Raw genomic sequence first — 24,124 nt, forward strand, 5'->3', positions numbered from 1 at the left:
ATTTTCCGTCCGCAGCAGACCTGGCCCAGAAGAGTTCGCTCCATCCTTCCCAGCCTTGGGGTCCCTTAGTCCCACCCAGTGCTCCTTCCATCTAACTGGCTCCAAGTGGGGTCACAGACAGGACAGCAGGTTTCGTCCCTTCCAGGTTTTATTCTCTGTAACTAACAATAAAGTAATGCTAAATGCTCCATGCCTTTAATTAGTTTTTCTTCAGTTAAGAGGTCATGGCAAAATACGCAACTGCATAGTTCATTCTGCTTCTGATATTTTTATTTAAATGATTCAATTCTAAGTCTTCCAGGTACATTTGCTAATAGGAGAGAAAAATACTTTACTCAAAAGAAGAAAAAAAATATGAGTTTTCAGGAAGCTGAGAGGGTGGGGATAGGGAGGTGATTGCTTAAGGAGTAGGGGTATTATTTCGGGGTGATGACAACGTTCTGAAATTAGATTGTGTTGAGGGGTGTGTTGTTTTTGAGGATGTACACCTGAAATTTGTTTAAAACAGTGTTTTATGTTAGTTTTCTCTCAATTAAAAAAAAGCTTTCAGAAAAGTTTATTTCCCCCAGATTTGAAGTAAAAGATTAATATTTTGCTGTGTTTTCAAATGCAACATAGACCTAAGGATTTTAACAGCACAATTACAAAGTCACAGGTAACAGTGTTTGAGGAGTCTTAGCCTAGATCTCCTTACCTGATCGAGGCCAAAGGAGGGGGAGAGGAAGCCATGAAACATGGGTAAGGGACAGGGTCCAAAGCACACCACCAAGAGGAAAAGAAGTTACGTGGACAAAGCCGAGGGCCACATGGCTAACACCCTACAGCTAATACACATGAAACAAAGCTGCTGGGCTTTACAACTCAAGTTGGTTTTACAGCAAGCGTTTTACTCCTAGGGCTGAAGGGAAAAAAAAAACAAAAAACCCACACCGAACCATTTCCACTGGAACCAATCTCCCCAATGATACAAGGGCAGTAACACCACAGGAAAAGCGGAAATTTTTCTTCCCCAGAAATGTCACTTATGCATCACATGAAATTACTATTGCTGTGGGAATTGTAACTTGAGTTTCCTGGACTTCAAATTAGAAAGAAAGAAAGAAAAAACTCAAACGTGAAAATCTACCAGCAGAGTCTGCCCCCACTGAACAAAAGTCTGTTTCTTTTTCTGAGAAGCATTTCATGAAATCTAGCTCCCTCACTCCAACCCAATCCTATTAAAAGCTTTCCTTGAGTTTAATGCTTTTTGGTTATTAAGGACAAATGGCTTTGTCCTTATCTGCAGAACACAATGCAAATAAAAATCTGCTCTTTGACAAATGCATTAATTGAATTAGATTCCTTTAATCAGAAATTGTTAACCAACTGAAATCTTCCTGAAGGACTCCAGTTCCCAAAAGCTCTAGAAAACTCTGCCTTGAGGCCCTAATAGTAAAGCCAGCCTTGAAACAAACCCTTTTCCCACACAGTCCTCCCAAGTGTGACCTCAGCAAAGCAGGGTGCTGGTATGTGGGTGATGAGAGCTCTCACGTGAGCAAGGGACTAGGGTTACTGACACAGACTCGGGAGACAAGAAACCAAACACAGAGATGAAGTGCTGACCTGGACAGGCAAACAAAATCCAGAGGCAAAAGTCCCTCATCACAGGTGTCTGAACTGAAAACCACAAAGCTGCTGTCTGTCCTAAAAGACATAAGGCAGCAAGAGCAGTTATGGGACAGCAGGGTCAGTGTTTCTTTTGTGACATTATTGCCTCAACTCTCAGTTTCCTGGTCATGGAAGAGATATAAAAGCTCCAAGTGTACTTTTGTGAGTATTTCAACCCCTTCATCCACCAGATGAGGAAAAAGCACGTTGTCCCTGCTCACAGTATCATCAGAGATCAACAGGTGGATATCTGCCTGGTCCCCCTCTTTCCCCTGACCCACTTGCCTACAGCATTATCCCCAGAAAGTGGCCCAGCTCCTCAGCCATATGGTCCCTTGGCAAGTTCTGATTATTTATCTCCTCCTCCTCCCCCTGCCCAGGAAGGGGAGAATCTGGAGACTGTAAGAGCTACCAAGGTGAACGCTGATTAAGCTAACTGACCTATCATGTCCGCAGACAACACACCAGGAACCTTCTACGTGTGATAGTATTGTGTCTTTCCCAGGTCACTCTGGGCTCCAGCTGCAGGAGCACAGAGGTTCCTACTACATGTTTGTTGAATACGTGACACCTTTTACTGCTATTCTTCTGAAAAACCACAACATACCAGCAAAACTTGCCCTTCAAAGCCTGAATGGTGGGCTCCCCTGCTGGTTCAGTGGTAAAGAATCCACCTGCCAATGCAGGAGACACAAGTTCAATTCCAGATCTGGGAAGATCCCACATTCCGTGGAACAACTAAGCAAGCCCACGGGCCAGTGCTCCAGAGCCCAGGGGCTGCAACCACTGAAGCCTGCGCACCCGTGCTCCGCAAGAGAAACCTCCACAGTGAGAAGCCCGTGCACTGCAACTAGAGAGTATCCCTCGACTGCTGCAGCTGAAGAAATGACTTAGCAGCGACCAAGACCCAGCACAGCCGTAAATAATAAAATAAATCTTTAAAAAAGAAAACAAAGAAACCCCCCAGCCTGAACTGTTGGAATTATCAACCGTGGATGGATGGAGATGCGAGATGTTTTCTTAGAGGTCAGGGTGAGAAAAGTCACACTCATCTGCTGTCTGCTCTCCCCTGCTCTTTGCGCAACTCACTTAGGAGATACAGGAAGGCATGAAGGAAGACAGCAAATTTATCTATAATTCTGCTACTGTGATGTAATGCTGCTAGCCTGACTCTCAGGCAGTAAATCCACGAGTCTAAGATCGGGGAACACAGGTTCTTTAGATAGAAGGAAGGTAAAGACCCTTCAGCGTCTGTCATTTCAGAGAATTCACCGACCAAGTTACATGGAGCTCAGCTTCAGGCCAAAGGGAGTATCTGCCAATATAAACCTGCATTTTCCAAACTGAATCAGAATTGGGAGGGAGCCTTTTTTTCTTTTTCCTTCCTACTTTACATATTTTAACGCTGTCTAATGGAATAGCAGGAACAAGGCCAACCAGCCCCCCTGCTTCAGACACCTGGGCCAAGGAACAGAAATGTATTTTTAGTTAGCAGAGCAAGGAGTGATTCACAGCGCCACAGGCCTCAGGGCAAACGGGGGGCCCTGCTCGTCCTGGCACGGGGCAGGTCACAGTCACCTGCCACGCTCCTGCCCCCCATGTGGGGGGAGAGAGGAGCCATGCATGGGCATGCGTGTGCCGCCTCCATTCACCGCTCTATTGCGCAACTTACAGGCGCTCAGGCAGCCTTGGTTTCCTGTCTGGTAACATAAAGATGGTCTCTGTGGCCTGGGCTTCCCAACCAAGTGAAGAACAAGGGGTGGGGAAGCCGTGCTTCTCAACCTTGAATGAATGGGCCAATGGCCAGGGGCGCCGGTGAAAACGGCTTCTGACAGCGGGACTGGGATGAGGCCCGGGAGTCTGCCTTTCTAATGAGCTCGGTACTGACAGCACACTGCTGGGCCAGGAATGGTCCTTTGAATAGCCAGGCATTAGAAGCATCTTCCGGTGCGTTGCTCTATAAACATACCAGGGATTGACATGTCCTTAACTGGCCTCAGGTACGGATAACTCATTTAACCAGCAATGAAACACTTTCCAGATGCTAGAACACCATGGGCCAAACAGGTGCAACAAGAAAATTAGATCCCTGACTGATCATCTTGGGACAAAGAGCTATACACATCATTCCAGCACTCCACAGGTACAAGAAGTGACTCGCAGACCCTGCGGCCCTAAAGGTGAGACCATGCCAAGGACCAAGGGGCCAGGTGACAACTAGCCACCAGCCAGTAGCCACTGCCGGCTGTCAAACACCTATTCTGGCTTGTGCAAGACATTAGGAGTTTCCTATACCTCATGCTCCCCTCGCACTGTGGACTCACTGCCCCTACGTGTCCAACACAAGGGGAACAGGAACACATCCTACAGATGAGGAAAATGAGGTTCAGAGAGATGAAGCCGTTTGTTCAGGACACAGGGCTGGGTCACAATTCTAAGCCCCTGCTCCCCAACCCCACAACACCTGGAAAAGGGTTAAAACCAAGACTGTGTTTCCCAAGGCTGGGCCATCTTCTGAACACAGGCCCTGCAGCCAGGAAAACCCAGAGACCTGTAAGCCACACTAGTTATCGGACAGATGAAGCCTTCTCCCCAAGTCACTCTGCTCAGGTCAGTGTCAGAAAAGATACCTCCAGGTGATCGGACAAGTTATAACACCAGAAAAATCACAATCAAATAAAAATTGGCCGGGCTGGAGTGGAAACAGGAAATTTGGCGTGAAGAGGGAGGTGTTCTGCTGGGGACGCTGCCAATAAAAGCTGGTCTAGAAAATAGCTGGACTTGTGACTGGTGTATCTGGAAAGACCTCTGGGTGAGTTTCACACAAGCGAGCACCTCTGTCTGACTGCTGGAGAAGTGCGGTAACTGCCAGTACTTAACTACCCTACAGGGTACTTCTTGGCCCCAACAATGACGTTCCCAGGGCATCTCCCTTTCTTTCTCACTGAGGTCCCTTTAGTCCCTTTCTCAGTTCCACTGTGTTGTCTATAATAGTCGACGGGTTTTATGCTGTGTAACACTTGACCAGGACAAAGAAATCCTTCCTTTTATGCTAATGTCAGAAGCCTGCTGCGTTTTTTTTTTTTAAGCCCTGAAAGTGAGCTGAGTCACATTATCAAAGTTACTGCCACAAAGATGAGCCTGCTGTCTCATCACTTATACAGTGTTCTTTAAGTTCAGTTTAGGCACTCAAACTGCCAGCTTATCCATTAGGAACAAGACATTTAGTACCCCTGGGTACTAAGATAATTTCCTGCCAAGCCAGAGATGAGGCAAAACTTCCAGGTTTTAATTCTGCACGCCCCAAAACAGCAAGCAATACATTTGTCATGATCACTAGAGGCACGTGGAGTAAGACCATGTTTTCCAGTGAGCCCAGGAATAGGAGTTTCCCTGATACCCAATGTCAGTAACATGATACCACGGCCTCCCCACACAGCCCAGGGTCTCCCAAATGGTACAACTTACAGAAAGAGAGAGACTATATGAGATGAGGCAGCGCCCAGGGATGGTATGGCTGTCAACTCATTGTTATTGAGGTACCTGTAATGACAACAAAAAGAAATGAATCAGTTACATCATTAAAATCAGTTGTATGAAATTACAGATATACAAGGACGTTTTTTAAAAAAATGGCCCTGGGCAAAATGCTATGCTGTAACGCTGAATACGAGAATCTAAAAGCAAGTTTTTAATAGGAGAGAAGTTATGCCAGGTCATAAACACTATGTACCACACTCATAGTTTAGGAATAAACACACTCAGGACATGTCCCCTGTTGTCTAGGAGCTTCCACTCTAGCTCAGAAATCAAGACTAACAGACAAGGAACTATGAACACAGGTGGAGATGCACGAAATGAAACAACAGCTCCCCAAGACCATCACTGAGAGTGCTCCTCGGGGGCTGAAGGATCAGAGCCCACTCCAACTGGGATCATCCTCCTCCCCCAGTTGCTTTGTACAGGTCCACGACATGGCTCTGCCCTCAACAAAGGGCCACACGCTTGCACCCAAAGCCACAGATTCATGCACTCCTGTGGGGGGTGTTCCTGGTGCTGGAGACACATGAACCAATGACTGGTTCTTGGAGGTTCTTAGCTACTTGCAATTCCAGCTTCTCTGAACTCTGAGGAAGCCTCCAGATGTGTCTTCCAGGAATATATCTACACACACACACACACACTTTTGCACGCAGACAATCTAAAAATCCTCTGCAGACCAGAGATGCTCCCCAAGCACCCTTCCCTCTTGACTATTCTATATCTGTACTTCCATAATTCTCAACTCTTAATGGAAGGGGAAGACCAAAAGCCAGAACACCGCTCGCCTGGGCCATCCCCAGAGGCTCTGGAATCCAGCTTCCTTACATGGATATGTATTTCCAAATTGGGGAAGAGACTTCAAAATCAGATTTGCAAAGTGAGCCCTGAAATCCTTAGGATAGCCAAAGCATGGTGATCAGGCTTTTTGACGGGGGACGGGCTGGAAAGAAATGGTATCTGAGATGCAGAATCAAGGATAATGCTGGTTTATCTTATTCTTGTTTTTTACACAGTATGTCTTACACAAAGCATCCAATTACGGTTTGAAGACAAGGCCACTGAAATGACAGCTGTATTCATACAAGTTTACAGCGAGTATTTGCTTGAATAGAATAATCTGGTTGTCTGCCATCTTTTATGGAATGAATGGGGAGGGGGAGGAAAAGGCCTTGAATTATCCCATTCGCTTTCTTCAGTGCCAAAGCTGGTTAGAGATGAAGCCTGGCAATTACTGGGCTAAGGGACACAAAATGTCTATTTCAACAGCTTCATGACTGAAGCATCTGGTGGAGAGAAAGCAGATCTGTATCACGTGGCAAAGCCTTTCTCCACTTAAAGGGCCCTGTTTGTGTGCTGAAGTAGACGATTAATTACTTTAACAGTCTCTTATCTGACTGCCCCTAAAGCAGACTGCTTCTGCTTCACCTTTTCTCTCTCCATCCCTGCTGTGATCTTGGTACAGGGATGCTGAAAACTCACCATCTGTCGGAATCTCTACTAATAAATTTTCACAGTACCATAAATGTACGTATTCCTTGACGAGATCCTCAGGTCTTACCAGGGCAAGGAAAGCTAAGGTCAAGGGCCTGTTGCCAAGAAGGCAGCTTGCTTATAAACTCATTTCTTAGAGATTCATTCTAAAACACAGATGCGCGGGGTGGGGGTGGGGGGGTGGGGCGAGCAGGTCATAATAATAATAGCAGCAGTTAACTTACTGAGGGCTTATTATGTGCCAGGCCTGACTCTTGAAGGCTTTTCTATATATTAATCTGTCCTTAGAGCCCTACTAGGCAGGCCCCATTAACAGTTCCATTGTACCAATGAGGAAACTGAATCACTAAGATGTTAAGTAATTTAACTGAGGTCACCAGCAGTAAAAGGCAGTGGCTCTGGGGGTCAAGCCCCAAAGTCTAGGTTCTTAACCATTACTTCCATTTATTTATAGCTGCAGCAGCAACTCTACAGCATTATGTAACTGCATCGTCGGACTCTGGGTTCAGAACCAGGCGTTAGTACTGTTCTCTACCTCACAGGTAAGGTCTCTAAGTTTAAGTCACCATCCTGAGGTGACAGAGAGGGAGAGAGAGAGGCCTGGACAAGAGGTGAACAAAGTGCAACTGCAAGCCACAGCCGAAAAGGCTAGCAGGCAGAAAGCTTACAACCTCATAGTGACATGGCAGCTGTCTTTCAGGTATCAGTAAGGACTTCTCTTCAGGAGAACTCTGGCTGATTGAGTTGGGTCTCAGACCACCCTGCTGCACACACAACAAACTGCTCCACCCAACTCCTAGGAATGATAGCCGAACAAGGAAAGGGGGCATCGTTACCATATCTCAAATCGTGACCAAAATGCTGGAAGCAGAGTGTGCAGATGTGGCCGACAGTGCTGAGGGCATTTCAGGTCTGGACCAGCAGCCCAGAGTCAGCAAGGTGAGGCAGAAATCGCAGGCTCTGATCAGAGGGCTGCTGGATTCATGAAAAGGTCAGACGGAGCATAGAGAAGATCTGCAAGGCTAGCTTACTTCTCCATCATTTCTACTTCAAAAGAACCGCAAGTAAACCTCAACCAGCTCCTCCACCGCTGGCTCTCTGCTCACTCTGTCCCTCGTTGAAACCAGAACACTACCCTCGGAAGGCAACAAAGGCCCAACTCCCGCAGAGACACGACCAACTTGCCAGCCTGAAATAGAGACCAGTCAAAAATAGCACCACCTCCAGAGCCAGCCAAAGAAGGGCCTCGGGACGTTCAGCACAGTTTCCACGTGTAGGGATGCTGTCAGAATTTAGGACTGTGTTTGATGAAATCTTCTGAATATCTAGGACTGTGCAGTCTTTCCCCTCTTCTCATTCCCTCCAAATCTGCTTCCATCCAAAGGCCCTAAAAATCCTTAAATATCTGGCTTCTATAACTGAAACTTTTCCTGATGATTTAGGACCAAGAAATGCTCTGGAAGCATCAGACCGTGAACAATGGCCCAGCCCTGCAGCTGGGAAAGGTGTGAAAAAGGCATGGGGTGGGATGGGGGGAGAGCTTTGCATAGACCACCTCCCCATCCCCCCACTCCCCATCCCACTCTTGGGGCAGAACCTGGACGTTGGCCTTTCCCAGACTTCTGGGCCCCCTCAGCTCTCTCTCTGAAACTTCCATTTACTGGACTTGGAGAAAGGAAGTTTTCACATCGTGCAAGATGCAGAATGCTAAAAAGGATGTTTCAGAGAACTTTTATTATTGACTGCCTCAATCAAATCAGGCATCAACAAACACTGAAAAACAAACCCACAGGATCATTCTGAGTTATAGCCCTTTCTGTTTTTTTAAAAACTGTTTGGCCCTAATTGCTTACTGAATAGCTGATATAAGTACACAGTGAAATTCCAAATTGTTTCAAAAAAAACACACCAGGAATATATATTGAAAGCCATCACCACCCCTCGACCCCCTCCGCCCCCTGGTTTGCCTCCAAGAGGAACCTCCAGCTGCAGGCTGCTGCCCATGAACACACGGTTTTCTTCCACACAGATGCCTGTGTCTTACACAGACTATTCCGTGCCAGTTTCCCCTTAGTAATAGGTCTTGGGGATTTCCCTAAATCTTTTAACCAGAGGTGAAGTGCTCCTCTGCTGTGATGAATGGTATGAGTGAACCACTACTGATATAGTTGATTGACTAATTTTCTAGACACTGTATGTTTGATTGTTTCCAAACGCAAAGTGAGCTGCCATTAATATCAGTCAAAGTTGGGCTGGGGGTGCCATATCAGTTCGTTTTGTTTCTGAAGTGGGAGAAGGTCATCAGTAGCAGGTAGGAGCCACGCTGGAGTTAGGACCACTTCACCAATAGGTGTTACCAGTGCTTTCAGCTACTCGAGAATAAGGCAGACTGCGTTACCGACTTTGGCAAGACTTACAGTTTGCTCACCAGCTGGACAGGTACAGGTATTTCAGTATTATGACACACAATACAGTTCCTCTAAGTCAACACTTAGAAACGACAATAAAGGCAAACACTTCTCTGTGTGCCAGGCTCTGTGCGGAGGATTTTCCGTGCCATGTGTCCCTGAATAACACGTCAGCCCTTGAAGAAAGGCACTAAATCACCACCTGACGTTAAAAGGACAGACTGAGACCCAGTTACCGCACAGCAGAGCAGGGATTATTAGGAGGAGATGATACAGTTCAAATGTTTAATCAGACAGACCCGGGTCCATTTGACCCTGAGCTAACCCCGTACCAATCAAACGGCCTTCAGCGTGTCACTGAACCTCAGTGCGCCTTAGCTTTCTTTCTTCTCCACCAAATGTGCAAAGGACAAGCCCCAACTCCATACTGTTTTGGCAGGATCTGGCTGAAATCACTAAATCTAACAGCCTAGGAGAGAGCCAGATATATAGTAAATACTTAACAGGTGGTGCTGATTCACAGCCAAAAAGCAGTGCCTCAAATGACACCCCCTTATGCTTTCAACCCTCCCCAGAAACACACTGCACACGCGCACACACAGGGGCGGCAGAAGCCTGGGCCACCACAGGGCGAGCCATAAATACCCAGAGGCAGGCACGCTCAGCCTTTCTCGGCGCCTTCAGAACCTTTTAGGTCAACGGCCCTGGAAAGCACACGGCAGCACCCACGTTAGGCATTCCCAGGCCAGGCAGCAGTAACGCGATCCGAGCGAAGTTCTGAAGGAGGGCAGTATAAATAGCCCCTCTTATTAATAGAGGAGCCTCGCAGTCCAGGACTCCTGGCTGGAGGCTCTCCCTGGTGGGCTTTCCTCAGCCTGCGGGCAGTGACGACCATGTGGTCTGGCGGCAGCTGCACCAACATCCTCAGGTCCTCCAGGGGCCCCCAACCGGCTTGCTTTCTCTCTCCAACTGGCCCACGATGCTCTGCGGTTGCCAGCCTCCAAAATAAAACCACTGCTAAACCACCAACCACGGCTTTGCCAGCCTGTGGTTCCCCTCGCGCTGAGGTTTCCAGACTCAAGTGGCTGGTGGCTGTGCAGGTTTCCGGAGAACTGACAGCCCCTGGAAGACCCAGTTAATTTAGAAGCAACTGTGTGCCCACTGTGATTTTTTTCTTTTAATATCCTTCTCCATCTCCCCACCCATTGTTCCTCACTGCCTCTTCCTGCCTACACGATGTATTAGGATTCCCTTCAGGAAAGGACTGGATCTTTATCAATGACAAGTTCCACTGCTCTGGGCCCTGGTGAATTTGTGTCATCCATCCCACAGTGTGACACTGGGGACCAGGGGTAGCCACGCTGGTAAAGGGTTCACCCTATCAGCCCCCAAGGATTTGTTTCTTAACAAGCCACCCAGCTCAGTGGCGGGGGGCGGGGAGGGGGGGAGGGGGGGTTGTAGAGGGCGGCTCTGGGGTTCTCAAAGTAGCAGAAGATAAATAATAAATAGTGTGCCCCTGGGCTTCCCAAGTGTCTCAGTAGTAAAGAAACTGCCTGCCAATGCAGGAGACATGGGTTCAATCTTTGGGTCAGGAAGATCCCCTGGAGGAGGAAATGGCAACCACTCCAGTATTCTTGCCTGAAAAATTCCATGGACAGCAGAGCCTGGAGGACTACAGTCCACGGGGCTGCAGAGAGTTGGACATGACTGAGAGACTGAACACACAGCATAGAGCCTTGCCCATGTACAATGCTCCAGAAATCAGATCCAATGAATAGTTACTGTATTTGTAACTGGATAGCATGTCACTACGCCCATGTTCCAGAGGCAGCACAGAAGGAAGTAACTTGTCCGGGGACTCAGTCCTGGTAAGGGGCAGAAGCAGGACTCCAAGCCAGGTTTGCCTACTACCAAACTCACATCCTCCCAGTACACGACACTGTACTCACAAGGAGTGATCCCGCTCTTTACAACTCCCATGCCTGGGAAGGCTGTGCTGCCATGGAGAGTCTGGGATAGGAGTGAGACCAGGGACTCCAGGCCTCACTCCCTCATTTACTAGCTATGCAATTGCAGCCAGGTTCCCAGGCTCTGCTCCACAACTGTCTGAAAATGTAGAAATGACCATAAGAAGTGGAGGGCTTTTCATTAGCACAATAGCCAGCTATGGTCAGCTTTCCTGAGTGCATTAGCTGGAGGAAGAGGAGAAGACACACACAGTAGAGAGAGGGTAGACAACGGGGTCGAGAAGTCTCACTCTGTCCCTAAATTCAACAGGAGCTCAGGGGAAGGAAAAAGGCCAGACTGTGAAGGGAGAAGGGAAGGTGGGCTTGGACGGGGTGACGTAGGTTTGGACAAAGAGTCTGGAGGAATCAGAGGATATACTCAGTACCTCGATAGAGAAGACCAATGCAACAAGAGTGACAGAGGAGATAAAACACTGGACTCTCCATCCTTTTAAAATCTTGGGTGGAAGGTTGCAGGCTAGGAAGAGGGGGTGGGGGTGAAGGCAGTGCCGCTTCAGGCTTCAATACACAGCGTAGAAAGACAAGAGAACTAAAAAGCCTCTTGATGAAAGTGAAAGAGCAGAGTGAAAAAGTTGGCCTAAAGCTCAACATTCAAAAAACGAAGATCATAGCATCTGGTCCCATCACTTCATGGGAAATAGATGGGGAAACAGTGGAAACAGTGTCAGACTTTATTTTTCTGGGCTCCAAAATCACTGCAGATGGTGACTGCAGCCATGAAATTAAAAGACGCTTACTCCTTGGAAGAAAAGTTATGACCAATCTAGATAGCATATTCAAAAGCAGAGACATTACTTTGCCAACAAAGGTCCGTCTAGTCAAGGCTACGGTTTTTCCAGTGGTCATGTATGGATATGAGAGTTGAACTGTGAAGAAAGCTGAGCCCCAAAGAATTGATGCTTTTGAACTGTGGTGTTGGAGAAGACTCTTGAGAGTCCCTTGGACTGCAAGGAGATCCAACCGGTCCATTCTAAAGATCAGTCCTGGGTGTTCACTGGAAGGACTGATGCTAAAACTGAAACTCCAGTACTTTGGCCACCTCATGCGAAGAGTTGACTCATTGGAAAAGACCCTGATGCTGGGAGGGATTGGGGGCAGGAGGAGAAGGGGACGACAGAGGATGAGATGGCTAGATGGCATCACCGAGTCGATGCACATAAGTTTGGGTGAACTCTGGGAGTTGGTGATGGACAGGGAGGCCTGGCATGCTGTGATTCATGGGGTCGCAAAGAGTCGGACATGACTGAGCGACTGAACTGAACTGAACTGAACTGGAAATCAAACAGATTTGAGTTCAACTTTCAGCTTTCCTGGGGCTGAGATTGTAAAGAATCCACCTGCAATATGGGAGCCCCAGGTTTGATCCCTGGGTTGGGAAGATCCCCTGGAGAAGGGAATGGCAACCCACTCCAATACTCTTGTCTGTAGATTTCCATAGACAGAGGAGACTGATGTGATACAGTCCAAGGGGTTGCAAACAGTTACACTCAGTTGAGTGACTAACACTTTTCTCAGCTTTACCAACCAGGTGACACTAAACAGGTTTATTTCATCTCTCTGAGCTTCAATTTCCTCCTCTGTAAAGTAGAGAAAATGACTGTAAAGAAAAGAATTTAAATCACATAGAGTTGGTGTCAGGAAGAAATGAAGCCGTCTTCCCCTAAGGCTGAGCGTGGTGTTACTATCATTGCTGTGCTGTTGTGATTCGGGAAATTTATTTTTAAGACTAACCGGCATCCCCAGTGAAGGACAGGTGCAAGTCAGATGCTCTCCGTTCTAGATCTGGGTGGGGATTAAATTCCAAAAAAGCTCCAAGTAAAAGAGGGATTAAAAGCTGCAGGTCAAGGGAACCAAACCAATTCAAACTGGATGGCTGTTTGGGGAAGGAACAAATGGAAAGAGCGAGCTAGAGAGAACACAGAAAAGGCTCACGGGGGCATCAACTGTGCCCCCAATCTATGGCGGGGCCGATGACACTGGGTCCACACCTAACATGACACCAGGGCCCCACGGGACCCAGGCCCTGGCCACACACCCCGCCCTCACGCACACCAGGCACAATGGCCCTCATCCTGGTCCTTCTTTGAGGGCCTTGTCTTCTATTTGCAGCTCACCCTGTCCACACCACTCACATCTGCTTGATCTGCCTGTCAGTCACCACCCTGAGCACTCCAGCTCCATTATTACCTCTCCAAAATCAAAGAAGAAAATCCTCCCCTGACCCTGTTCTGGGCCCCCAAACACGTACGACTAGTGAGTCTCCTGGCTTCCTTGTTCCCCATATGTCTTTCCCTTTTTTAATGTGATTCTGTGACAGGCTTGTCTGAGGTGCCAGGATTGTGGGAAACAGGAACAGCATTTAAGGGGCCACCAAGAAAACTACGAAGCCAGAATAAAGAATATGTGAATGTAGCACTTTTAAAATATGAAAGTGAATGCAAAACAACACTCATTCAGAGCAGAGTATGTAAGTTTCCAAACCAAGATATGCTCAGCAACAGAGCCCTGTCAAGCCAGACAGGAGCCTGGGGCAAAAGGAAAAATAATCAGTTAAGCTGATTCAGGCTTTACTTAAACTTCTTGTACTTTTTTCATCACAGATTAGTATTATTTTATTATTTGGCATTCATTTTGCTTTTTCCAAGTACTGCATTAAGATGTCCTTTATCTCGAATGCTGAATCTTTAGAAGCCCCTTCAATCCTGCACCACTGGCGAATGCTCTTACCTAACCCTCACCCTGGCTCTCTCTGTCTGCCTTATTCAGTCCTGTGCCCCCAGCAGCAGAGCAGCTCCTGGCACATACGAGGTGCTCGAGGAAATAGTAAATGAAAGCCTGAATGTGCCCTGAGAAATAACGTGATTTTTGTTTTGTCCAATTCGAAAAGAAACCACTAAGCTCTGAGACCCGACACACAGAAGTTGAACACAGTAACCGCAAGTGGTAAAGACAGCTTGGATCAAGGGAGAGCACTGGGTTGTGGCCGAAACCGGCTCCTTGACGGGCTGGGTTTATCATTTCAGGTGGCTGTGGTGGGCTGAACCGTACTCCCACAAAATTCTTGGGCTGAAGTTCCAGCCCTCAGTACCTCAGCTTGTGACCGTATGTGGAGAAAAGGTTTTTAAAGAGGTCATATGGATGGGTCCTAATCCAGTATGATTGGTGCCCTTTTGAGAGGAGGACATTTGGACACACAGAAGAGGCATCAGGGAAAAGAAAGGCCATGGGAAGAGGCAGCAAGAAGGTGGCCATCTGCAAGTCAAGGAGAGAGGCCCCAGAGGAAACCAACCCTGCCAGGACCTTGATCTTGAACTTCTAGCCTCCAGAACCCTGAGAGAATAAGCTGCTATTATTTAAGTCACCGAGTCTGTGGTCTTTTACTACAGTAAACTTGCATAATGACCCACTTCCAAACTAGTTCCAATCATTATGACCCTATGGAAAAATAAGGGCCCTGGACAAAGTATTTCCAAGGGTCCCTTCCAACTCTCATCTTCCTTTAACTTGGGAAGTTGGAACCTTCTTTAAACAGACCTGGAAATCATAAACAGCATTTTGGAGAATCTGGAGATGGTGGTAGAGAACACAAGTATTTAACAAATTGCATCATCTGATTAAATTTCCTTTAGATAAACCCTCAACAATGGGATCAAAAAATAATAAACAAGGATTTTTATCAGTTACATGTAACAAGTAAAATATGTAAAGCACTTAATGTCTACTAAAAATAGAGTAACAACAGGAACGAATGGGTGAATGATTTATGAAATATTCATGCGTAAGTAGCTTTACATAAAAATTGAAATGGGATAGTAAAAATCTTTTAATTTACATGACAAAGTATTCACAAATATAAGAAGTAAGAAACAGATGTAAAACCACAGTATAAATACAGTTTGATTCCAAAATTATGTGTAGAAGTATATATTTTTCACTAAGTGTCCACAATGTTTAGCCTTGGGTGATAATACTGGTGATTTTAATTTGTTTTACATTATTTCTACAGTTGCCAAATTTTCTGCAGTGGGTATGCATGACTTTTCTTTGAAGTCTCCGTGGAACTAAAATCCTGAATAACTCTAACGTTCACGTTAAAAGCAGAATTCCTTACATTAAAAAGAGGAAGAAAAGACTGAGGCCTGACTTAAAGAACACTGTAAGAGACAGCAAAGCTGGCATTCTAAAGACAGTAATGTCTAGTTCTGTTTGGAGATCGGGAGAGAAAAATCAGCCTTATTATCCATTTCTCTATACCTGGTGGGCTGGCTGATATGCCCCTGCAAAGCAGGCTGCTCTAGTGCCCTGGGGACTGGGGGAAGTACCAGCCAGGTGTGTTAGCCCTCCTGGGCCCCAAGGCTTTCCACAAGCCTGTACAGCCCCCGTGGGCCTGTGAATTCCAATAAACTCACACCTATGGACACACCCATCACTGACTGCCCAGGAAGAAGAGAGGGGCTTCAGCAAAGGAGTGCTAAGTAGGCAGGACCTTTTGTCTCCAACAGCCCCCAGCAGATGTCCCCTCTAACAAGGTTCAGACTGCTGATCTAGGGAAAAGAGCGGCGCTGCCACGAGAGGGTCTTCCCCAGGAGTTTGCCATCCTGCCCACCAACCTCTCGAAGTTTGAGGAAAAGCACTCACACTTCTTGTAGATTCGGCAAGTCCTCAAAACCAGCAGGATCAATCTCAGCAAGTTTGTTGTAACTCAGGTTTCTGGTAAAAGGAGAGCAAAAAACAAAGAAAAAATTCAGTCAATATTCCCAAATTCAGGAATCATCTACCCATCCCTCCCAGGAGAAATAATCCCTTTTACTCATAACTGCCCCCATCTCATGTACTATTTTAAGTAACCCTGGTGGCTCAGACAGTAAAGAATCTGCCTGCAATGCAGGAGACCAGGGTTCAATCCCTGTGTCAGGAAGATCCCTGGAGAAGGAAACGGCAACCCACTGCAGTATTCTTGCCTGGAGAATTCCATGGACAGAGGGATTCTGTGACCACCATGCTGGACCAAATGCCTGGCACCATATCAAATGGCATTTTTAAAAATTGCTGTTTTACTAAGGCATCAAACACTATTAAGAAGCAGTAAAGGGAGTCTGATCCTTCACTGACTAAAAAATGAATCAGTGGTCCCCAACCATGGGTGACATTTAGCAAAATCTGTAGACATTTCTGGTTGTCACGACTGAAAGAAGGGGAGGGGAAGATCCTACTAGCATCCGGTGGGGAGAGGACAAGGATGCTGCTAAACAACCTATAGAGGACAGGAAGCCCTTAAGGACAGGTCCAGCCTTCACTGTCAACAGAACATTCAGAGGTTGAGAGGCCTTGGTCTAAACAAAAGCTTCAGGATCAAAACTCGCTCGGACGTACAGTTCAAGCTGAAAGGACTATCTAATAAGTGAGCAATGTAAGATCTTAATCATAAGGTTTATACAAACATGGCATTCCTACCATCATCGAGGAATAAATATTTCAAGTGATAATCATGCCGGAGAGAGGAGCAGTGTCATAGGAAATCATGTTGGTGTGAACCAAAGCCTCACATGCCAGCAGCGTTCTCAAGATGACAGCGTCTATCACATGACCCAGAACCACATCTCTCTCCCCTTCAGCCCATCCGTGACCCCATTCTCAGAGGGAGACGAGAACCAAGCAGGACAATGTTTGATCTGCTGAGCTTCCCAGAGCACACCCTCAACCCAGACCAGCTTGATCTTCCAGGAACAGAATCCACACAGATGAGGTCCACACGGGCCCTCACTGTGCCTCACTCTCTGCCACCACAACACATCCAGTCCTGTGTGTGCCAAAGGAGCTGGCTAACATTTTTCATCTCAGCTATTAATTCCATTGCCATTACTGCCAATTAACAAGTACTACGAATTGAGAGTTCAAAGTCTCTTAAGGGGCCCAGTATCACATTAAGTGGCAACTTTCTTTTAAGCTTCCTCCAGAGACATTCCAATCAATACTAAGCCAGAGCTGAGAGCCATTTCACTGTCAACTCAAGACATTTATCTAAATAAAAGTCAAACCACCCTTGAAATTAATGGTACATCTGTGTTCGGGGCACAGCCTGAATTAAAAGCAATTTGTACAGGGATTATGTTACCATAAAAATTGAAGGTGGTAATTTTTAAACCACCTATTGAAGTCAAGTGTGAGCTTGCCTGTTCTTGGGAGTATTTACAATGAGATACTTACACAGAAATCAACAGGTTAGACTTGGAACAGAAAATCCACAAATGGAGAGAGTTCTCTCCTGTCACAGAAAGGACTGAATGGATTGAAAGTTTCTCCTATGATGAACATATTACCATGACAAAGTGGGGCAGAAATCTTGTTTCTGGTTCTACAGGTACTGTGAGTTGATAATGACTGTGACATTCATAGCATCACAGGTAATGGGGAGTTGCTAGGCTGGAGAAGGCTTGAGAGAAAGACTCAGAAACCACGAAGCCAAGAGCTGGAAGGGTAAACAAGTGATGCAGGTGGCCACCTGCCAGGTGTGGAATGAGGCTGACACAGCAGTGCCCACTCAACCTGTCTGCCACCTAAAGAAGCCATTTGTACCTGTTTCCCAAAAGAAGGGTGGTACAGACCAGTCTCCTTCATTTTCAAGAAGTCTGATCTCTGAAATTTTATGTAGTCTTTTCAAGTCTTTAAATGTATATGTAAAAATCTGGCGGTGCGTGTGGACCACATCTCGTATACATAAATCTGCAGAACACATTTAAGTAGAGGATCACCATTTTCCAACCTCTGATCTAGTTTCAAAATGAATAACTTGCGGCCAGGGCAGGAGCTGGGGTTCACAGGATCTAGGGCCCAAGCTAGGCCTGGTGGTTCTGTTCTGAACAATCTGAAAGGAAATCACTTCCTTCAATCCCTGTGCCAGAAAAGTTCAGATCCTTTAGGAACTGAGGATTAGAATAAAGACATTTAAAATCACAACTCTCCTTGGTCTCTATTTTTTCCCTTAAAGAGCACATACAATTTATTTACATTTCAAAAACGCTGCAGCTAGTGTTTTGTTTAAAACAGATGACCAACAAGGACCTACTGTATAACATAGGGAACTCTACTCAATACTCTGTAGTAACTTAACTAGTAAAAGAATTTGAAAAAGAATAGATATAGGTATATGCATAACTGTAACATATGAATTACTCTGCTGTTCACCTGCAACTAACGCAATATTGTTAATCAACTATACTTCAATATAAAATAAAGTAAAAAAAAAAAAAAAAAACCTTGTACAAATTCTGCTTTTTAGATAAGGCAACTTGATAAAGGGGGATTCCGTAAGCTACTTTTATCAAGAAGCCAGACAGTATCAGTACTTAACACGGAGATTCCAGGAAGTAGCAATAAGTTCAAGAGACTTGTAAGTGGAAATTTCAGCATTCACTGGGGTCTGCCTGGATGAAGCGATTTTTTGATTCTTGATCAACTAGAAAAGTGACGTATCACCAACCCAGATTGCCTCTAAGAGTTATTCTCCTCTCAGTGCCTATCTCCAACACAGAGAGAACACAGCGGCTGAGGCTCAGGTCCCTTGGAATGGTTCTGCTTTGGGACAAAGAGCTTTTAAGTCTGAAAAATAAATCCTGGTACAAAGCGGGGAATGAGGCCGACACAGCCATGTCCATTCACTTGCCTGCCACCTAAAGGGGCCATTTGTACCTGGTTCCCAAAACGAGGGTGTGTGAAGACCAATTGTCCTGCACTTTCAAGAGAAGCTCAAGCTCTGATTTTTTATGTGATTACCAACTGCTTTATCAAAAAACAGGGAAAATATTTACTTTCTTCTCCCTGACAAGCACAATCTGAAGTAAAATCCGCAGACGTTTTTCTTGTTTGCTCACCTCTGGGAGACACACTCTCAGTATAAGTATTTTCCTATTGTGGTAAAATACACATAACCTATAGTGTGCCATCTTGACCACGTTCACGTGTACAGTGCAGAGACAGTAAGTACATTCTCGTTGTACAACCATCACTACCATCCATCCCTCCCTAGCACTTCTACATCTTTTCAACTTAAACTCATCGCCCATTAAATACCAACTTCCCATTCTCCCCGCCCTCCAGGGCCTGGCTACCTCCCTTTACCCTACACGCTGTCTGTATGACTTGGACTCGAGAGGTACTTCACACAAGTGGAGCCATACAGCACCCTTTGTGTCTGGCTTATTTCACTCGGCACAGTGTCCTCAAGGCACATCCATACTGTAACGTGTGTCATGCCTTCCTGTTCCTTTTTGTGGCTGAATACTATTCCACTGTTCACCTGTGTGTATCTTCCATATTTTGTTTCTCCCTATAAAAGCTGACAGATACTAGGTTCCATCTTTTGGTTACAGTGAATCACACTGCTGTGTAATGGTCATCCCCCAACCAGGCCCCAGCATAACATATGAGTTTTTCTTTAAACTCTTTGACTGCCACACTTCCTGACAACGTTCATTTCTCCAAGATGAAAGATATCCATATACTTTGGTCCAAGAACTGTGCAGAGGAGGGTCTAAATAACAATTTAAGAGTTAATTCGTGAAAAACTTTTCCCTAGGAGACCTTTTTTTCTCAGGTAGCAGCTGACAGGCACACAAGTCTAAGGCATCTCACTTATTTCTGCAAACATGGTCAGCCTTACTAGGCCCGGCACCTGAGTGTGTTATTGGTTGAAGGTTTCAGATTCTCCTGTCAAAACAATCCATCTATCAGCAGGACAGATGATGTCAAAAGCACTTCTGCACCTTTCAGGACCAAAGCGGAGAGGAAAGAAACCTTAGGGAATTTAGTTACTGCCAATTGCAGCTTTCATTAAACAGTTTGTCAGCCACTGTCATAACACAAATTTCCCTTCTTCTTGCATAAAGGGTGCACCACTCTTCCAACAATGGAGCCCAGCTGTGGATACTCTTTCTGCTAATCTGCTGAAAGATGTCTGTCCGGCCCACCGTTTGCCCAACATGCCAGAGGCCCCTCCGCAGAGACCGGCTCAAGTTTTAAACAGGTTTTATCTGCAGCTGAAGAGCAAAGCGTTCAACAGTGCACGGCAACAATCTGCTTGCTGAGTCCTTTTCCTGGCAAGACCCCCTACCCAGACCTCACAGAATGAGAAGAGCTAAGTCTTCATATAGCTGAGAAATCCCCCACTGTTTTGTAAACCCCTACTCTCCTATCCAGCAGCACCCAGCCAAGTGACCCTGACATTCATACTTAAACTAATCAAGATTACAGAAAATTAGGACTTCAGGGTCTCAGGGGCACCAGCCACTATCCAAGTGTCCAACCACCTGTGGCTAGCAGGGGGAAGCCATTTCCATCATCCCTGAAATTTCTATTATCTGAAATCAAGGAGTAATCAACAAATACTTAAAGTGAAATGGCATGGAGGGAAGAAAGTTGGATTTGAAAAATAAATGTGATCATTGCAGCTTTGTACTATAGTCTGAAGTTAGGGAGTGTTATTCCTCCAGCTCTAGTTTTCTTTTTCAAGATTGTTGTGGGTACTCAGGACTTTTGTGTTTCTATACAAATTTTAATTGTTTTGGTTCTAATTCTGTGAAAAATGACAAAACAGAAATAGTTATAGATGTAAAAAAGAAACTTTTGGTTACCAGAGGGTAAAGCAGGGGTATAAATTGGGAGATTGGGATTGATGTATACAAACTATTACATACAAAATAGGTAACTAATAAGGACCTACTGTGTAGCACAGGGAACTCTACTCAATACTCTGTAATGACTTATATGGGAAAAGAATCTAAAAAAGAGTGGGTATTTGTATAACTGAGTCATTTTGCTATACACCTGAAACTAACACAACATTGTAAATCAACTATTCGTCAATAAAAATTTTAAAAAATAAATTTGAATTTCCCAACAATCTAAATCCACTGGAATATGGCACCAGCTGTGCTTAGAGGCTCAGTCGTATCTGACTCTGTGCGACCCCATGGACTGCAGCCCTCCAGGCTCCCCTGTCCATGGGATTCTCCAGGCAAGAATACTGGAGTGGGTTGCCACGCCCTCCTCCAGGGGATCTTCTCAACCCAGAGATTGAACCCAGGTCTCCCGCATTGCGGGCTGATTCTTTACTGTCTGAGCCACTAGGGAAGCCCAAAGGCTTTGTTAAAAACGTGGTGGGGGAGGAGCACGGATCTGAGCCCAGGTCCCTCAGGCACACACAGTTCTTAACCAATCCCAATGGAGGAAAAGGGCTTTGAAAACTAAATCCATGAGGAAAACACTCTTAAATAAAAAAAATGCCCTCTGAATGTAATTCTATAGGCTTTATCAGTTATTGACATAATCTGACCAGCACCATTCTGGATTACAACCAGAACCACAGATTCAAACTTGGCAAACACTATTCAAAGCTGGCAAACAATAATTCATTGACTCCTTGGAAACTGGGGGATAAAACGTTCCACTTACTTCTGAGTAAGTTGTGGTGAGGAGACAACCCCAGCATCACTAGACAATGTCAACAGCACTTTACCCTCAAAAACAGGCACTGCTCACAGACCACTGACTCTACAGGCAAAACCTCTCACAGGAAGGAAAGTGCCACGCACAGCTGTAATTTTCAACTTTATGAAGAAAAATAATCCAAAGTGGAAGGAACTGGCCACAAATCTGTGACAGGAATCCTCTGGGAAAGGAGGTTTTCCCATTCAGTTTGGTTTCCAGGCCAGTCTATTTCCCACTACTCAGCCCTGTCTGGGCACCTGAACAAAACAGAACCTTGCATATTTTAAGCGTTCAGATGTTCGCTAAAGCAAAGAATACAGCCGGAAAGCAACCCATCTGCTGAGCACACTGGGGTGCCTCGGACTGGCCTAGAGGGGTGCCTCTTCTTTCTCAGCAGCCTGTGGGCTTTGGCTGTGTATCTCCTTTTAACCTTACAGGGTGCTGCCTGCCATCCATTATAAAAGGAGTCATCTGCTTAGGACTAACGGGAAAAAGTGATTAGTCTTTTTCCCAAGGGGTGTGAATGAGGAAGAACACGCACACTTGTTAGAGTCATTTAATCTCTTAAATTTTCAAGGCTTTTTCTGTTGCATTTTTGCCTTCTGAGCAGTTATGTGTCGTACATATTAAGATCCAACGAAATCACCACACTGTGTGTTCCTTAGGCCCACATTTTAAGGTTTTATGGGAAGACATTTATTTTTAAATCTAGGATATCAGATGCCCTCACCTTTTTTTCTCCTATTACAACACTTTCCCTTCATTAACCAAAAGCCATAAGTGAAAGGGCTGATCATACACACTGAAGGTTTAAGAATGACAAAACTGTATCTTAAACTAGGTTATCATTTCTCTGATATCCTCACTCAAGAAGTAACAGGCAGAAGGTGGTTTTATACTTGTGTTTCTTCTGTAAGGTGATCAACCACATATTCCCTAAACTGAGGCTCAGAAAAAGAAATACATTCAGCAAATAATCAAATGCAAAATCACTGGACAGAACTCAATACGTAACAGCTCAACTTGACAGCTTTAGGTCACTAACACTGAACAAAGTCAGCAAGAGTCACAGTTATTCTGACTTTTGAAAATGTTACAGAGATAATTCTATATGCAAATGAGGCTTACAAGCAACTCAAAACAAGTTATTACACACTAGCCATTACCAACACACCAGAGTCACTCACTTCTTAAAACCAGCTTTAGAAATGAGTGTGGCTCTCCAACTTCTGATGCTTAAGACATTGTCTGAGAGAAGTAAGCCTTGTGTAACTCAGCCTGCTGGTCTTAAGTGTGCTTCTATGCCTGACAGTTCACACAGCTCACCCGGGCCTGTGGTTAGTCTGAATGCAGGTTTAAGTCTTTGTCCTATTGCACCCAGCAGATGCCAAGTTTGACAACTGGTCTGTAGTTTATATTGAGCCTAGGTTAAGTTCTAATACAAATCAGGATAAGACCTAGTTCGTGACTTTAAAGAGTTCACAACCTACTGGTCAGATAAGACCCTGAACCAAATAACTCAACCTAAAGGCTCTAACAGGGCAAGCATCTTGGGAATGATGAACCAAGAGTTGCAAAATGACAGCTCTTGGGCCAAAGGTGAGCTGCAGGGAAATTTGTGTCTGACCAAATGGTATTTGGAGAGACCTAAAGTTTTCAGCAAAAATTTGAAAGTTTCAACTTCTCTTGAAATTGCAGGGATATCTCACAGATAATGTGAGTTCAGTTACAGACCACTGGAATAAAGCAAATGTTGCAATACAGCAAATCATACAATTTTTCTGGTTTCCCAGTAAATACAAAATTGTGTCTTTACACCATATTATAATCCATGAAGTATACAACAGCATTATGTCTTAAAAAATAATAATGAACATACCTTAATTATAAAATACTGCTCTTAGAAAAATTGACCCTACAGACTTGTTCGGTTCAGGGTTGTCACAAACCTTCAATTGGTAAGAAATGTAACAAAGCGAAATGCAGTAGAAGGCGGTTTGCCTGTCATCACAGGGCCAGCATGCTGACAGCACAATCCGTTACATTATTTAGCAAGGACCCAGATGACCACAGGCCTCACCACTCCTATGATCTTCCTCAGGACTTCTTTGCTCACTTGGAGTATCTCCCTGGCCCTGCAAGCATCTGGGTTCGTCTTCCTGGCATGGAGTCCAGGTGATGTTCAGAGCAGGGAAGATTAACTGTGATGAGGAAGGTTTATCAGAAAATGCAAGACCTTTGCTAAATCTGAAAAAGCAGCAGCAGAACGGCATGGCTTTTAAGGAAGAGTTTCAGGATATAAGGCCAGAAAAGTATAATAAGGCATAGATTAAAAAAAAAAAAAGAGCCAAGTCAGGAGCTCCTAGAAAGGAGAAGGGCCAGACAGGAAAGGTTGCAGGCTAAGTGGAGAAGAGCACGCAGCCCCATGCTGTCAGAGCGACAACCCCGCAGGCAGTTAAGGCAAGGGGTGTGCAAACCATAATAAACCCCAATGCCAGGTCCACTGTGAACATTATTACAAGG

At 45.4% G+C, this 24,124-nt stretch overlaps 1 protein-coding gene across 2 annotated transcripts in view; it reads right to left on the reverse strand.

The window, feature by feature from the left end:
- LRIG1 (leucine rich repeats and immunoglobulin like domains 1) overlaps positions 1–24,124 on the reverse strand; it is a 113,622-nt gene that overhangs the window by 58,779 nt on the left and 30,719 nt on the right. For both annotated transcript variants that reach the window (XM_040246606.1, XM_040246607.1), the window contains exons 2-3: positions 15,755–15,826; positions 5,116–5,190 (exon numbers count right to left, since the gene is read on the reverse strand). In XM_040246606.1, the coding sequence (XP_040102540.1) occupies positions 5,116–5,190; positions 15,755–15,826 (147 nt within the window). The remainder of the gene's footprint in view (positions 1–5,115; positions 5,191–15,754; positions 15,827–24,124) is intronic.

Source organism: Oryx dammah, unplaced genomic scaffold, assembly GCF_014754425.2.
Source record: "Oryx dammah isolate SB20612 unplaced genomic scaffold, SCBI_Odam_1.1 HiC_scaffold_9, whole genome shotgun sequence".
In the NCBI taxonomy this organism is placed as follows: domain Eukaryota; kingdom Metazoa; phylum Chordata; class Mammalia; order Artiodactyla; family Bovidae; genus Oryx; species Oryx dammah.